We start from the raw sequence: 16,443 nt of genomic DNA on the forward strand, positions 1-16,443 counted from the left end.
TGTTTTAAATCAGGACAACAGTTTTCAGCTGTGCTAACATAATTGCAAAAGGGTTTTCTAATGATCAATTAGCCCTTTAAAATGATAAACTTGGATTAGCTAACACAACATGCCATTGGAACACAGCAGTGATGGTTGCTGATAATGGGCCTCTGTACGCCTATGTAGATATTCCATTTTAAAAAATCTACCGTTTCCAGCTACAATAGTCATTTACAACATTAACCATGTCTACACTGTGTTTCTGATCAATTTGATGTTATTTTAATAGACAAAAAAATAGCTTTTCTTTAAACAACAAGGACATTTCTAAGTGACCCCAAACTTTTGAACGGTAGTGTACATCAAGCATCCATGAAGAGTTTTAATGAAGTTACATTACTGATGGTCACTAAGCAGTACTTCAGAACATACTATATACATCAACCATACCTGAAGAGTATTAATGAAGTTACATTACTGATGATCACTGATCAGTACCTCAAAACATACTATATACATCAAGCATACCTGAAGAGTTTCAATGAAGTTACATTACTGATGATCACTGATTATGAATTATACTTTATCCAAACTAATGTGTTCAAAGTAATGAAGTCATTGAAACAAAATCACTATTAGAAGGTGTGATCAATTAAAAACAGATTTGAAGTCTACTTAGTAATCATTCTTGTTGAAGTTAATTATTTAAGATACCAATACATGTGTAATACCTGTATATGAAACAACAAATTATTCTCTAAATAAAAAATGACATTAAGATTAAAAAGTAAAAGGTCAAATAACAAATAAAAACAAATGGCAAGTCAACCACTAAATGATGCAGTACCTTCATAATCTGTGATTAAGGCATATCAAGCCCTACTGTAGGATAGATGGAAAAGTAAATGAGAAATATCATTATTATAATTGAAAATAAATAAACAATGTCAGACTAGCTCATGAGTTACCTGTATATTGTGTTAATAAGGTCAAGCTCAATCAACCTGTTAGCTATTTCATTATGGAACATCAGACCTGTAAATTGCTAAGAGGTCATATAGTTTATTAATGTATTTGTAAATATGACTTTCTGTGATCCAGTTGTGTATTTCCTGATCTGCACATTATTTCAACAACTCTGGGTGACTGCCTCCTTATATTTTGATTCTGTGATGAAACCAGAATTGTTTCTGGTTGTCAAGTCTTTGAATGTTAAATGATATGTTAACATGTTGGTCAACAAGAGTCATTATATACAGTAGAACTCCACTTTATTTCATGTTGAAATCCGCTTTCAAGCTCTTCATTGCATTATGAGTTGTTAATGCCTTCCAGTCCTCTGGGATATCATGTACCCTTTACATGTCTCATATTCTCCATCTGTCAGGAGCGGTTTTAAAATGGAGAACTGGAAAGCCCCTCTTGTGCTGTAATCCTCTGACCCTTCACCTGTCTTCACTTCATCAACCACATCAGGACCAATCATTTTGGTCACATAATCCTGTACAGCTGGTCGTAAGAGCTTAGAGAACTCCTCAGCTTTCTTAAAGGCACTGATCTCGGTTATGAAACAAGTCTATGAACTCAGTAAGATACTTGTTCTTAGACTGTTCCAGACACTTCCTTGGGTCATTAACTTCAATGAAATCATTATGCATCTTCTGGAACACTCTGGCTGCTCTGCCACAGATGTGTAGCTTCAGAGAAACCTCACATTCCTCACTGATTTTTACATTCTTGTTTTGTTCCAATGTTTCATCAATCTTGTTCAGCAGCTCTTTGATGTAAGTATCATGGTAATCTGTTGTGTTTTCCACCTTCTGTGTTATAAACAAATGACACTGTGTTATGATGTCATCACACAACTCTTGTAGTTTCTTCCTGTAATGGTCGATGTCCCAGTGCTTAACTAAGCTATCAACCCTCTCCGCTAAACCCCCAGATTCCACAGCAAATTCTCTTTTACCACAATCCACCAGATTGTTTCCAACCACCATACTATTGACATGACTCCCCCTTGTTGATAGATTTCCACTTAACATGATAAAGGCATCTTGAGCCACATCTCTTCTTGGGAGTCCTCTGAAGTGCATATCAGACAGAGTTTTCTTCCACATGTTTTCAAACTCTTTACGGAGTTCCTTATCTGATAGAACAGATTCTTTCTTTCTACAGTTCTGTAGCAGAGTCAGAATCTTTCTCTCCATTGTATTTGCCTGAGAGCTCTTGTTGTTTAGTTTGGCCATTCCTTCTTTGATTTCAACAACTCCTTGCAGTTTGTTCTTCACTGTGTTTTCTATCTCTTTTCTCAGAGTTTTGGCACTGGACACAAAGTCCTCCTTGTATTTTTCCACCAGATTGACATGGCCATCTTCCTTTTCAAAGTATTTTACTAGATTGTCTTGGATTTTCTTTTCTCCCAATGACAGTTTCCCAGATGCTTCTATCATCAAGTCTTGTAGCACATCTCTTATGGACCTCTGGGGATGTTGATCTGTCATGACAATATTGGATATTTTAGTTTCAGCACTCACCATCCATGTATACATCTCCTTCTGGATGGCCCATTCCCAACCATTGTACTCAGAGCATAATCTGGAGTACGCATCTGCATCCAAGCTGTTCCTGAAACTAAAGATGAATTTCTCAAATTTCACTGCCTCCCACAAGCTTTGTGTCCACTTCAGGAAATGTGTCATGTCATCATTTCTCTGGCAGATTCTGAAATCTTTCATCAAGGTCTTCTTGAAGCTGTACACAGCCTCACTGTATCCAGCATTGACTGGAGCCATCGGGGGAGTCCCATTCCAGAGTCCTGGGATGTAGCAGCTGCTTGTGTCTGGATCATACTTCATCACATCAGTGAACTTAGTGATATTCTCATTCTTCTCCATTCTGGCTGCTGCCTGGGTCATTTCATTCAACTGTTCGAACAACTTCTTTCTGTCCCTCATGTTGTTGTCATAAGCAGACATGTCTGACACATTCTGGTGCACAAAATGACATATCGGCTTCTTCCCCACTTCCTTCATCCTGATAAAAGCATGAACAACAATCTGTAGAATGTCTTTCATCTCTGTGTTGTTCTCCATGGAGATGTTGATAATTGTGACATCACTGAGTCCTATCACCAGTGTTGCCAGTTCATTGTCATGTTCATAGCTATCATCTAGTTGAGCCAACTCTGGTGATTTCAACCCCTCTGTGTCAATGACCATGATGAAGTCACATTTCAGCTCCTCCTTGAGGTCTTTGTTGACTTTAATCAGTAGCATGAAGGCGCCTCTGGTGCATCTTCCACTGCTGACAGCAAACTGGACCCCAAACATGGTGTTGAGGAGAGTGGACTTCCCTGTGCTTTGGACCCCTAAAACTGTGACCACCCGGATCTTGCTGTTAGAGTCCACAAGAGTATGAAGCTGAGTCAGAACAGCTGATATCCACTTCAGAGGGATATTTGATGCATCTCCATCCAGAAGCTCAATGGGGAAACCATCCAACAGCATCTGAGCACACAATCCAGGGAGATGCTCCATCTGTTTCCTTTGAGGACTGTCTCCAGGGAGGGAGCAGGCAGACTCATATAAATGGCCCAACTCACGCAGGAAGTGTTCAAGTCCCAAGGAACAGTCAGACAATTTCTTATCCAAATCTTTAATGTCGTCTTTTGTCTCCCGAGAATTTTGGCAAAAATCTTTGTACCGGTCCCTCAAAGCAGACAGATTCTGACGTGACAGATTGTCCAGATTTATCCGCATCCATTTGAGGAAATAGGAACGCTCCGCTCCTGAACCTGACAATCCTGAAATGAAGCTTGCCATTGCATCTGACATGTCACATGTATATTGTTTCTTTCTCAGCTCTTCCTCCTTTTTCTTCAGAGAGTTCTTGTAGTGTTCAATGTTTTGATCCCCTGCTTTTCTCAGTCTACATCTCTCTTTCTCCAACTGGGAAAGCTCTTTCCAGATTTTCCCTTGTAAGGGTAGCTGTTGGTCTTTGAATTGAATTGTGTCTTTGATGCTCCTAGTGATTTCATCTGCCATCTTCCTGGAATTCTGACACTCATCACTGTCTTCATCAACCAGAATCCCCATCTGATGAGCCACGGTAACCATGTTTTCAATTGTCAATCTGTTTTTTCTATTTTCGATGATGTCACCCACAGATGACTGCAGGGTTTTGACAAATTCTGCATCATTCTGCTTTTTCTTCTTAATCACACATGTTGGGTTGATACTGTAGTTTGTGATCATTTTCTTCAATGTTTCCACCCTGAAGGTTTTTTTCTGAGAGTTGACGACCAGAAATAACTCTGCTTTTGTGATTTTTCCTTCCAAAACCTTGAGATCTGCCTCAAAATTATCAATGAAAATGTAAACTGCAGCTGATGTTTGACACAGAAAGGAGAACTGTGTTTCAAAGGACCTGATGTCTCCTCTGAGATTGGCAACAGACACAGGCTTAGTGAACATGTCTATGTTTCTGTTCCCACATGGAAAGTACCAGCTGATTTCAACCAGTCCATTTGAGATTTGACGAGAGACAGTGCCACAGTCCATATCATGATGAACAAATGTATCATGGTACTGTTGAGGGTTCCTCAGCAACTTGTTCAAAATATGAGACTTGGACAAGCTGCTCTCTCCTATCCTAACAAAGGACACCATAGGAATATCAGAGATAACAATTCTCTCCTCAACAAAAGCCTTTGTGGCCATTTGGGAAGAGGGTCTAAATTTCCTCACTATGTCCCTCAAGGCCCACAGCATCAAAGTGCTTTGTTCTGTGTCACAGTTGGGCAGCAGCAGAGGAACAGCAAACTGACACATGGACATTTTCTGGACCATCTCCTGCTGCAGGAAACCATCTGAACACAGAAACAGGGCAGTTATCAGGTCCAGTGGATTAATGACATTGCTGTTATCAGTGTCAGTGTCCAGGTTGTCTACACCACAATAGGAAACCTCCTGGTCAGTGGTCAGACATTTCACACTCCTAGCATTCACATTTGCCATCATTAATTTCTTAAGGAAGGCCCCTGGAAGTGACTGCATAGTGGTAAGAGGTTCATCTGATGTAGTATCAGCATTTATCTCAAGGACAGAACTTAACATCAGCTTGTTTTCATAATGATCTTCTAGTCCAGTCTTTGACAACAGCTCCCTGAGACAAGGTCCTGTAAATAGAAATGAAAAGAGAGCCATGATTACAAATCCTCTTCAACGTGTCGCAGAAAAGCAGACTAAAGGTGTTTACACTGTACTTTGGATGAAGTTAAAGCAAGCAGAGGCAGACCATCTCTGTGACACAGTGACTCACAGAAATGGAAGCAAACATGTGAATTCAGATACAGTTTGAGCTGTGAATCCGTTAAGCTCCTTAACTCCTAAGGAAGCTGTTATGAGATCAGATAAGGTATGGTAATTTCTGTTTGGTTTAATTTTGGAAGCAAACATTTTTCTGAAACACCAATGAAATATCCATTAAATGGAGAAATTGTCAGCTAACTGTTTATTGTGATAGAACTATATCAGTATCTTTATACATTACAGCATAGAATAAAGATACAATAACATGTCCTGTTTCTAGAACTATATCAGTATCTCTATACATTACAGCATGGAATAAAGGTACAATAACAGGTCCTGTTTCTAGAACTATATCAGTATCTCTATACATTACAGCATGGAATAAAGGTACAATAACATGTCCTGTTTCTAGATCTATATCAGTATCTCTATACATTACAGAATGGAATAAAGGTACAATAACATGTCCTGTTTCTAGATCTATATCAGTATCTCTATACATTACAGCATGGAATAAAGGTACAATAACATGTCCTGTTTCTAGCTATATCAGTATCTCTATACATTACAGCATAGAATAAAGATACAATAACATGTCATGTTTCTAGATCTATATCAGTATCTCTATACATTACAGCATGAATAAAGGTACAATAACATGTCCTGTTTCTAGCTATATCAGTATCTCTATACATTACAGCATGGAATAAAGGTACAATAACATGTCCTGTTTCTAGAACTATATCAGTATCTCTATACATTACAGCATGGAATAAAGGTACAATAACATGTCCTGTTTCTAGATCTATATCAGTATCTCTATACATTACAGCATGGAATAAAGGTACAATAACATGTCCTGTTTCTAGAACTATATCAGTATCTCTATACATTACAGCATGGAATAAAGGTACAATAACAGGTCCTGTTTCTAGAACTATATCAGTATCTCTATACATTACAGCATGGAATAAAGGTACAATAACAGGTCCTGTTTCTAGAACTATATCAGTATCTTTATACATTACAGCATAGAATAAAGATACAATAACATGTCCTGTTTCTAGAACTATATGAGTATCTCTATACATTACAGCATGGAATAAAGGTACAATAACATGTCCTGTTTCTAGAACTATATCAGTATCTCTATACATTACAGCATAGAATAAAGATACAATAACATGTCCTGTTTCTAGATCTATATCAGTATCTCTATACATTACAGCATGGAATAAAGGTACAATAACAGGTCCTGTTTCTAGAACTATATCAGTATCTCTATACATTACAGCATGGAATAAAGGTACAATAACAGGTCCTGTTTCTAGATCTATATCAGTATCTCTATACATTACAGCATGGAATAAAGGTACAATAACATGTCCTGTTTCTAGAACTATATCAGTATCTCTATACATTACAGCATGGAATAAAGGTACAATAACAGGTCCTGTTTCTAGAACTATATCACTATCTCTATACATTACAGTATGGAATAAAGGTACAATAACATGTCCTGTTTCTAGAACTATATCAGTATCTCTATACATTACAGCATGGAATAAAGGTACAATAACAGGTCCTGTTTCTAGATCTATATCAGTATCTCTATACATTACAGCATGGAATAAAGGTATAATAACATGTCCTGTTTCTAGAACTATATCAGTATCTCTATACATTACAGCATGGAATAAAGGTACAATAACATGTCCTGTTTCTAGAACTATATCAGTATCTCTATAAATTACAGCATGGAATAAAGGTACAATAACATGTCCTGTTTCTAGAACTATATCAGTATCTCTATACATTACAGCATGGAATAAAGATACAATAACATGTCCTGTTTCTAGAACTATATCAGTATCTCTATACATTACAGCATAGAATAAAGATACAATAACATGTCCTGTTTCTAGAACTATATCAGTATCTCTATACATTACAGCATGGAATAAAGGTACAATAACATGTCCTGTTTCTAGAACTATATCAGTATCTCTATACATTACAGCATAGAATAAAGATACAATAACATGTCCTGTTTCTAGATCTATATCAGTATCTCTATACATTACAGCATGGAATAAAGGTACAAGAACAGGTCCTGTTTCTAGAACTATATCAGTATCTCTATACATTACAGCATGGAATAAAGGTACAATAACATGTCCTGTTTCTAGAACTATATCAGTATCTCTATACATTACAGCATGGAATAAAGGTACAATAACATGTCCTGTTTCTAGAACTATATCAGTATCTCTATACATTACAGCATGGAATAAAGGTACAATAACATGTCCTGTTTCTAGAACTATATCAGTATCTCTATACATTACAGCATGGAATAAAGGTACAATAACATGTCCTGTTTCTAGAACTATATCAGTATCTCTATACATTACAGCATGGAATAAAGGTACAATAACATGTCCTGTTTCTAGAACTATATCAGTATCTCTATACATTACAGCATGGAATAAAGGTACAATAGCATGTCCTGTTTCTAGATCTATATCAGTATCTCTATACATTACAGCATGGAATAAAGGTACAATAACATGTCCTGTTTCTAGATCTATATCAGTATCTCTATACATTACAGCATGGAATAAAGGTACAATAACATGTCCTGTTTCTAGAACTATATCAGTATCTCTATACATTACAGCATGGAATAAAGGTACAATAACATGTCCTGTTTCTAGAACTATATCAGTATCTCTATACATTACATCATGGAATAAAGGTACAATAACATGTCCTGTTTCTAGAACTATATCAGTATCTCTATACATTACAACATGGAATAAAGGTACAATAACATGTCCTGTTTCTAGAACTATATCAGTATCTCTATACATTACAGCATGGAATAAAGGTACAATAACATGTCCTGTTTCTAGATCTATATCAGTATCTCTATACATTACAGCATGGAATAAAGTTACAATAACAGGTCCTGTTTCTAGAACTATATCAGTATCTCTATACATTACAGTATGGAATAAAGGTACAATAACATGTCCTGTTTCTAGAACTATATCAGTATCTCTATACATTACAGTATGGAATAAAGGTACAATAACATGTCCTGTTTCTAGAACTATATCAGTATCTCTATACATTACAGTATGGAATAAAGGTACAATAACATGTCCTGTTTCTAGAACTATATCAGTATCTCTATACATTACAGTATGGAATAAAGGTACAATAACATGTCCTGTTTCTAGAACTATATCAGTATCTCTATACATTACAGTATGGAATAAAGGTACAATAACATGTCCTGTTTCTAGAACTATATCAGTATCTCTATACATTACAGCATGGAATAAAGGTACAATAACATGTCCTGTTTCTAGATCTATATCAGTATCTCTATACATTACAGTATGGAATAAAGGTACAATAACATGTCCTGTTTCTAGAACTATATCAGTATCTCTTTACATTACAGCATGGAATAAAGGTACAATAACATGTCCTGTTTCTAGAACTATATCAGTATCTCTATACATTACAGCATGGAATAAAGGTACAATAACATGTCCTGTTTCTAGAGCTATATCAGTATCTCTATACATTACAGCATGGAATAAAGGTACAATAACATGTCCTGTTTCTAGAACTATATCAGTATCTCTATACATTACAGCATGGAATAAAGGTACAATAACATGTCCTGTTTCTAGATCTATATCAGTATCTCTATACATTACAGCATGGAATAAAGGTACAATAACATGTCCTGTTTCTAGAACTATATCAGTATCTCTATACATTACAGCATGGAATAAAGGTACAATAACATGTCCTGTTTCTAGATCTATATCAGTATCTCTATACATTACAGCATGGAATAAAGGTACAATAACATGTCCTGTTTCTAGAACTATATCAGTATCTCTATACATTACAGCATGGAATAAAGGTACAATAACATGTCCTGTTTCGAGAGCTATATCAGTATATATACATTACAGCATGGAATAAAGGTACAATAACATGTCCTGTTTCTAGATCTATATCAGTATCTCTATACATTACAGCATAGAATAAAGGTACAATAACAGGTCCTGTTTCTAGAACTATATCAGTATCTCTATACATTACAGCATGGAATAAAGGTACAATAACATGTCCTGTTTCTAGAACTATATCAGTATCTCTATACATTACAGCATGGAATAAAGGTACAATAACATGTCCTGTTTCTAGAACTATATCAGTATCTCTATACATTACAGCATGGAATAAAGGTACAATAACATGTCCTGTTTCTAGAACTATATCAGTATCTCTATACATTACAGCATGGAATAAAGGTACAATAACATGTCCTGTTTCTAGAACTATATCAGTATCTCTATACATTACAGCATGGAATAAAGGTACAATAACATGTCCTGTTTCTAGATCTATATCAGTATCTCTATACATTACAGCATGGAATAAAGGTACAATAACATGTCCTGTTTCTATAACTATATCAGTATCTCTATACATTACAGCAAGGAATAAAGATACAATCACATGTCCTGTTTCTAGATCTATATCAGTATCTCTATACATTACAGCAAGGAATAAAGATACAATAACATGTCCTGTTTCTAGATCTATATCAGTATCTCTATACATTACAGCATGGAATAAAGGTACAATAACAGGTCCTGTTTCTAGATCTATATCAGTATCTCTATACATTACAGCATGGAATAAAGGTACAATAACATGTCCTGTTTCTAGATCTATATCAGTATCTCTATACATTACAGCATGGAATAAAGGTACAATAACATGTCCTGTTTCTAGATCTATATGAGTATCTCTATACATTACAGCATGGAATAAAGGTACAATAACATGTCCTGTTTCTAGAGCTATATCAGTATCTCTATACATTACAGCATGGAATAAAGGTACAATAACAGGTCCTGTTTGTGTAGTGTGAGGCAGCCTGATATACAAGTAGTGTACAAGCCCTGGACAGGATGATAGTATATCACAGAGCCTTACCACCAATATATCTCCTTAATGCTGAGTGCCAAGCAAAGTCTCATTTAGTCTCCTTAATGTTGAGTGCCAAGCAGAGACTCATTTAGTCTCCTTAATGCTGAGTGCCAAGCAGAGACTCATTTAGTCTCCTTAATGCTGAGTGCCAAGCAGAGACTCATTTAGTTTCCTTAATGCTGAGTGCCAAGCAGAGACTCATTTAGTCCCAGTTTTACAGTGTTTGGTATGACTCGGCCGGGTGTCAAACTCCCAACCTACCAATCACAGGGCGGACACTAACCACAAGGCCAGTGGTTGGTCGAATGAGACACCAAAATATTCTTGACATTCCTCACAAACACTGTTTTCCCTTCACTTTGGGCTGTTGTTGAGTCACATGCAATATCGTCAGAAAATGACTTCCTGGATCAGCTGATGATGGAACGTGTCCCGGCGTAACTAAACATCTGGACACCAAATACTATTATATAATTGAGGAACAACGTTAATGACAGTAGCGATTTTGGTTTTATGAATCAAGGATTAGATAGTACAGGTGGTTATACATAGCTACTGTTTAGTTGCAGTTCTGGGGGTTTGTTAGTATACTGTATGTTGTGTTATGCTACGTGATGGTATGTGATGGTATGTCATGCTATGTCATGCTATGTGATGCTATGTGATGCTATGTCATGCTATGTGATGCTATGTGATGGTATGTGATGCTATGTGATGCTATGTGATGGTATGTGATGCTATGTGATGGTATGTGATGGTATGTGATGCTATGTGATGCTATGTGATGCTATGTGATGCTATGTGATGCTATGTGATGCTATGTGATGCTATGTGATGGTATGTGATGGCTGAGCTGCAGCATTCTGTCTACTCTCTGTACGATGTCTTCTGTTATATCACCATGCATTCTTTTCCATTACAAATGTCCATCAGCTAAGTGCAGCGTTTCTTTATCATGGTCCAATAGAAGGGAGTCAGATCATTGTGTAGTCTGCTCAGGATCCATCTCTCTGCTAATCTCATGGCCTACAGAAAAGAGGACAACATGCACGTCGAAGAGTATCTCTCCTCTCTCAGTAGCACAAGTTTGAGTCCAAGTTAATGCAACAGTGTTGTGTTTACATTCTGCTTTTCCAGAGGCGGTCCATATGATAACTTTTATGGGTTCTTCAGTCTGAAATACACAAAAGGTTCCTACCCTTTAAGCATGATCTCTTAAGTTCTGTTTGCATTATGGACACTCACATGTTAACCGTACTCTCATACACTCCTAGATAAAATAATTAGCATGGAACATCAGTCGTCATCACTAGAACCAACACTGCTTTGTCCTCTCATGTTATGCTACCTGCATACTGAGCATCTGTTCAACATTGATGCTAGCAGCCAATGACAATATACTGGAACTCATCACAGCTCTGTTCCCTTCGTCAACGCTGACCGCTAGCTCTGAGCCACTCAATTCTGCATCGTCCCTGATACTGCTTCTCATGTAGTCCCGGTTTCACCCTCAAGATCAGGGACCATGATCCTCTGCTCTACGATGTTACATTTGTTTGATTCTGAGATTGTGGAGCTACATGACTTCCTGCAGTATTTCTTTATGATCGTGATTGTGTCAGCCGTCCAGTAGCTATGTTACATAGGTAGAATATCCTTCTATATCAAGATGACAGCTCATCCTGCCTCAGCAAAGCCACCCAGTGGTGCATCTATTGGTCACTAAATCCAGAGACCTAGGATCATGAAAAAACGGCTAGCTGGAGGTGAAAATATTTGCCATGGGTCCCCAGATCCTCAAAAAGTTCTACACCTACACCATCGAGAGCATCCTGACCAGTTGCATCACCACCTATGGCAATTGCTCTGCATCTGACTCTAAGGCGCTACAGAGGGTAATGCGTACAGCCCAGTATATCACTGGGGCCAAGCTTCCTGCCATCCAGGACCTATATACTAGGTGGTGTCAGAGGAAGGCCAAAAAATGTGTCAAGAACTCCAGTCACCCAGGTCATAGACTGTTCTTGCTTCTACCACACGGCAAGCGGTACCGGAGCGTCAAGTATAGGTCCTTAAGGCTCCTTAACAGCTTCTACCCCCAAGCCATAAGACTGCTGAACAATTAATCAAAAGGCCACCAGGACTGGTCGTTCTGGGACCTATAGAAACATGGCAATGGTGCCCTTTACTACAGCAGTACCATCTAAGGCTATACATTACAGTGGTAACATTAATATACAAACAAAAACCTTGCTGATACACATACGTAATAGGCAGCAATTATGACTAACAGTTATAAAAAATATAGTAATGATAACCACACTAAAACGAGGTAGCATGCACGGGGTACACACAAATAATGCTAGCATTAACTGGAAGCTAGCAAACCAAAACTGCAAAATTATACAATTTACATTTACTAGGCTGCTTCCTACCGTTCTTCGATAGCTGCCGGGGACTGACGCTCTCGTAGTCCATTTGGGGTAAAATGACAGGAGAGCAGCTCAGAACTGGTGAAACTGGATTTTAAAGAGCTGATTCTAACTCTGAAAGACTCCAAAAGCAGACGGTTATTTCAGGCCCTGTGTATTTGCTCGGCCGCAACAGCAGAAGATTCAGCTCCTGGCATTACACATCTGGCTAAAAGACTACTGTAGACCTGTTGGCATAACTTTTATAGGTAACTTCAACACCTTTTGGAAACAGCAGATGCTCTACAGGAATGACCATCAGAATCATCTTAGTGCCTGGGCCCTGTCCTCGTAATTCAAGAGCGTGTTGAGACAATGACTTAGTGACCCAAGCTCTGCTCAGATAATCTCTACCATTGTGTCACTGAGCTGTCATAATGCTGCTGCAAATGTACATTTTCCCAGGTGTGTTGTCAATCATAATGTAAGTAACTTCATTTTATCCTACAGCTACTGTCAGCAGTAATCATGTGCCTATGAACCTGAGTTATACTGTTAGCACAGACAGTTTACCCTAGTAGAAAGCCCACTGTGAGCAGTTCACCCTGCACTATTAGCTCAAATAAATACCACGGTCATGTCTCGAGTGGGTTGAGTCACTGATGGCTGAGTGGGTTGAGTCACTGATGGCTGAGTGGGTTGAGTCACTGATGGCTGAGTGGGTTGAGTCACTGATGGCTGAGTGGGTTGAGTCACTGATGGCTGAGTGGGTTGAGTCACTGACTTGATCTTCCTGCCCGGTTTGTCGCCCCCTCGGGCTCGTGCAGTGGAGGGGATCTTCGTGGGCTATACTCCGCCTTGTCTCAGGGTAGTAGGTTGGTGGTCTGTTGATATCCCTCTGGTTGTGTTGGGGATGTGCTTTGGTAAAGTAGATGGGGTTATATCCTGCCTGGTTGGCCCTGTTTGGGGGTATTGTTGGACGGGGACACAGTGTCTCCCGACCCCCCCTGTCTCAGCCTCCAGTATCTATGCTGCAGTAGTCTATGTGCTGGGGGGCTAGGGTCAGTTTGTTATATCTGGTGTTATTATCCGGTGTCTTGTGAGAATTTAAGTATGCTCCCTCTAATTCTCTCTCTCTCCCATCCTCCCTCCCCTCCCAGAGGACCTGAGCCCTAGGACCATGCCTCAGGACTACCTGGCCTGATGACTCCTTGCTGTCCTCAGTCCACCTGGTCGTGCTGCTGCACCAGTTTCAACTCTTCTGCCTGCGGCTATGGAACCCTGACCTGTTCACTGAACGTGCCACCGAGTCCCAGACCTGCTGTTTTCAACTCTCTCTCTCTACCGCACCTGCTATTTCAACATCTAAATGCCAAGTGACATTTACTCCTGATGTACTTACCTGTTGCACCCTCTACAACCACTGTGATTATTATTTGACCCTGCTGGTCCTCTATGAACGTTTGAAAATCTTGGAGAAAGATCTGGCCTTAATGGCCATGTTCTGTTATAATCTCCACCCGGCACAGCCAGAAGAGGACTGGCCACCCCTCAGAGTCTGGTTCCTTTCGAGGTTTCTTCCTAGGTTTTGGCCTTTCTAGGGAGGTTTTCCTAGCCACCACGCTTCTACACCTGCATTGCTTGCTGTTTGGGGGTTTAGGCTGGGTTTCTGTACAGCACTTTGTGATATCGGCTGATGTATAAAAGGGCTTTATAAATACATTTGATTGATGTCTTCTCCCAGTAAAGCAATAAAAAACTATCAAGCAACCCAGAAAGGTGCTAAAAATAGCCACATTAACATATGTAGCCTAAGAAACAAGGTTAATGATATAGATAACTTGCTAGAAACCAAAAGCTTTCATATACTGGCAGTGGTGTAAAGTACTACTTAAGTAGTTGTTGAGGGTATATGTACTTTACTACTTATATTTTTGACTACTTTCACTCCACTACATTCCTAGAGAAAATAATGTACTTTTTACTCCATACATTTTCCCTGACACCTAAAAGTACTCGTTACATTTCAAATGCTTAGACAGGACAGCAATATGTTCCAATTCACGCACCTATCAATATAACGCATTGTCATCCCTACTGCCTCTAATCTGACGGACTCACTAAACACAAATACTGTGTTTGTAAATTATGTCTGAGCATTGGAGTGTGCTCCTGACTGACCGTAAATAAATAACAAATAGAAAATCGTGCCGCCTGGTTTGCTTAATATAAGGAATTTGATGTATAGTATTTACTTGCACTTTTTACTTTTGCTCAAGAATGAAATCTGAGTACTTTTTCCACCACTGTATACTCTCTATCTCTGAAACTGACTTAGATAATTCCTTTGATGATACAGTGGTAGCAATATATGGTTAGAACATCTACATGGTGTTGCTGTTTACACTGATTGTACAAAACATTAAGAACACCTTCCTAATATTGAGTTGCACCCCCTTTTGCCCTCAGAACAGCCTCAATTTGTTGGGTCATTATCCTGCATTATCCTGCTGAACAAATCCATTAGCAGATGGATACACTGCTGCCATGAAGGGATGCACCTGATCGACAATGATGTCCAGATATCCTGTGGCATTCAAACGTGCCTCCACTTTTATCAAGGGGCCCAATGTGTGTCATGAAAACACAGCCCTCACCATCACACCACCACCACCAGCCTGTAATGGTAACACGTGGCATGATGGATGCATGTATTCGTGTGGGTTTCTCCGTACCCTAGTTCTCTCATCAACGTGAAACAGCAGGGACTGGGATTCATCAGACCAGGCAATGTTTTTTAAACTCTCCAGTGTCCAGTGTTTTCATTCCTTAGCCCAGTGCAACCGCAGTTTTGTTTTTTGCTGAAAGAAGTGTTACTCTGTAAGGTCGTTGGCTGCCATACCCCAATCGTGTCAAGGTACGACAAGTTGTACATTCTTTTATGGGTCTTTGGGCACCAACGTTGTACTGGACTGTCAGTTGACTAACTGTAGACTGTCTGTTGCTCTGCACAATGTGTCAGCCTCCTTTGTTCTCTTTCATCAATGACCCTTTTTTGACCACTGACCTGCCGTCGGCTGGATGTCCTTTGGGTGGTGGACCATTACTGATACACAAGGAAAACTTTTGAGATTGAAAAACCCAACAGCTTTGCAGTTCTTGACACACTCAAACCGGTACACCTGGCACCTACTACCATACCCTGTTCAAAGGCACTTCAATCTTTTGTCTTGACCATTCACCCTCTGAATGGCACATGTACACAATCCATGTCTCAATCGTTTCAAGGCTTAAGAATCCTTCTTTAACCTGTCTCCCCTTCATCTACACTGATTGAAGTGGATTTAACAGGATTCACCTTGTCAAAGAGCAGGTGTTCCTAATGGCTATACACTCAGTGTAAAGTGCCTTCGGAAAGTATTCAGACACCTTGACTTTTTACACATTTTGATAAACCCAAAACAATGCAAGAAAGTCTCGGAATGTCTGAATATGTGGCTGAATGGAAGCAAGTCCCCAGCCAGAGCCCGGACTTGAACCTGATCGAACATCTCTGGAGAGACCTTAAAATAGCTGTGCAGCGATGCTCCCCATCCAACCTGACAGAGCTTGAGAGGATCTGCAGAGAAGAATTGGAGAAACTCCCCAAATACAGGTGTGCCATGCTTGAAGCGTCATAACCAAGAAGACTCAAGGCTGTAATCACTGCCAAAGGT

At 39.0% G+C, this 16,443-nt stretch overlaps 1 protein-coding gene across 1 annotated transcript in view; it reads right to left on the minus strand.

Moving 5' to 3' along the window:
• Positions 1 to 241: 241 nt before the first annotated feature.
• Positions 242 to 16,443, minus strand: part of LOC139579406 (interferon-induced very large GTPase 1-like) — a 34,990-nt gene continuing 18,788 nt past the window's right edge. Inside the window, 2 exon segments of the mRNA XM_071407998.1 lie at positions 242 to 1,531; positions 1,533 to 5,158. Of these exon segments, the coding sequence (XP_071264099.1) occupies positions 1,304 to 1,531; positions 1,533 to 5,158 (3,854 nt within the window). The 3' untranslated portion in view covers positions 242 to 1,303.

Source organism: Salvelinus alpinus, chromosome 6 (assembly GCF_045679555.1).
Source record: "Salvelinus alpinus chromosome 6, SLU_Salpinus.1, whole genome shotgun sequence".
In the NCBI taxonomy this organism is placed as follows: Eukaryota; Metazoa; Chordata; class Actinopteri; order Salmoniformes; family Salmonidae; genus Salvelinus; species Salvelinus alpinus.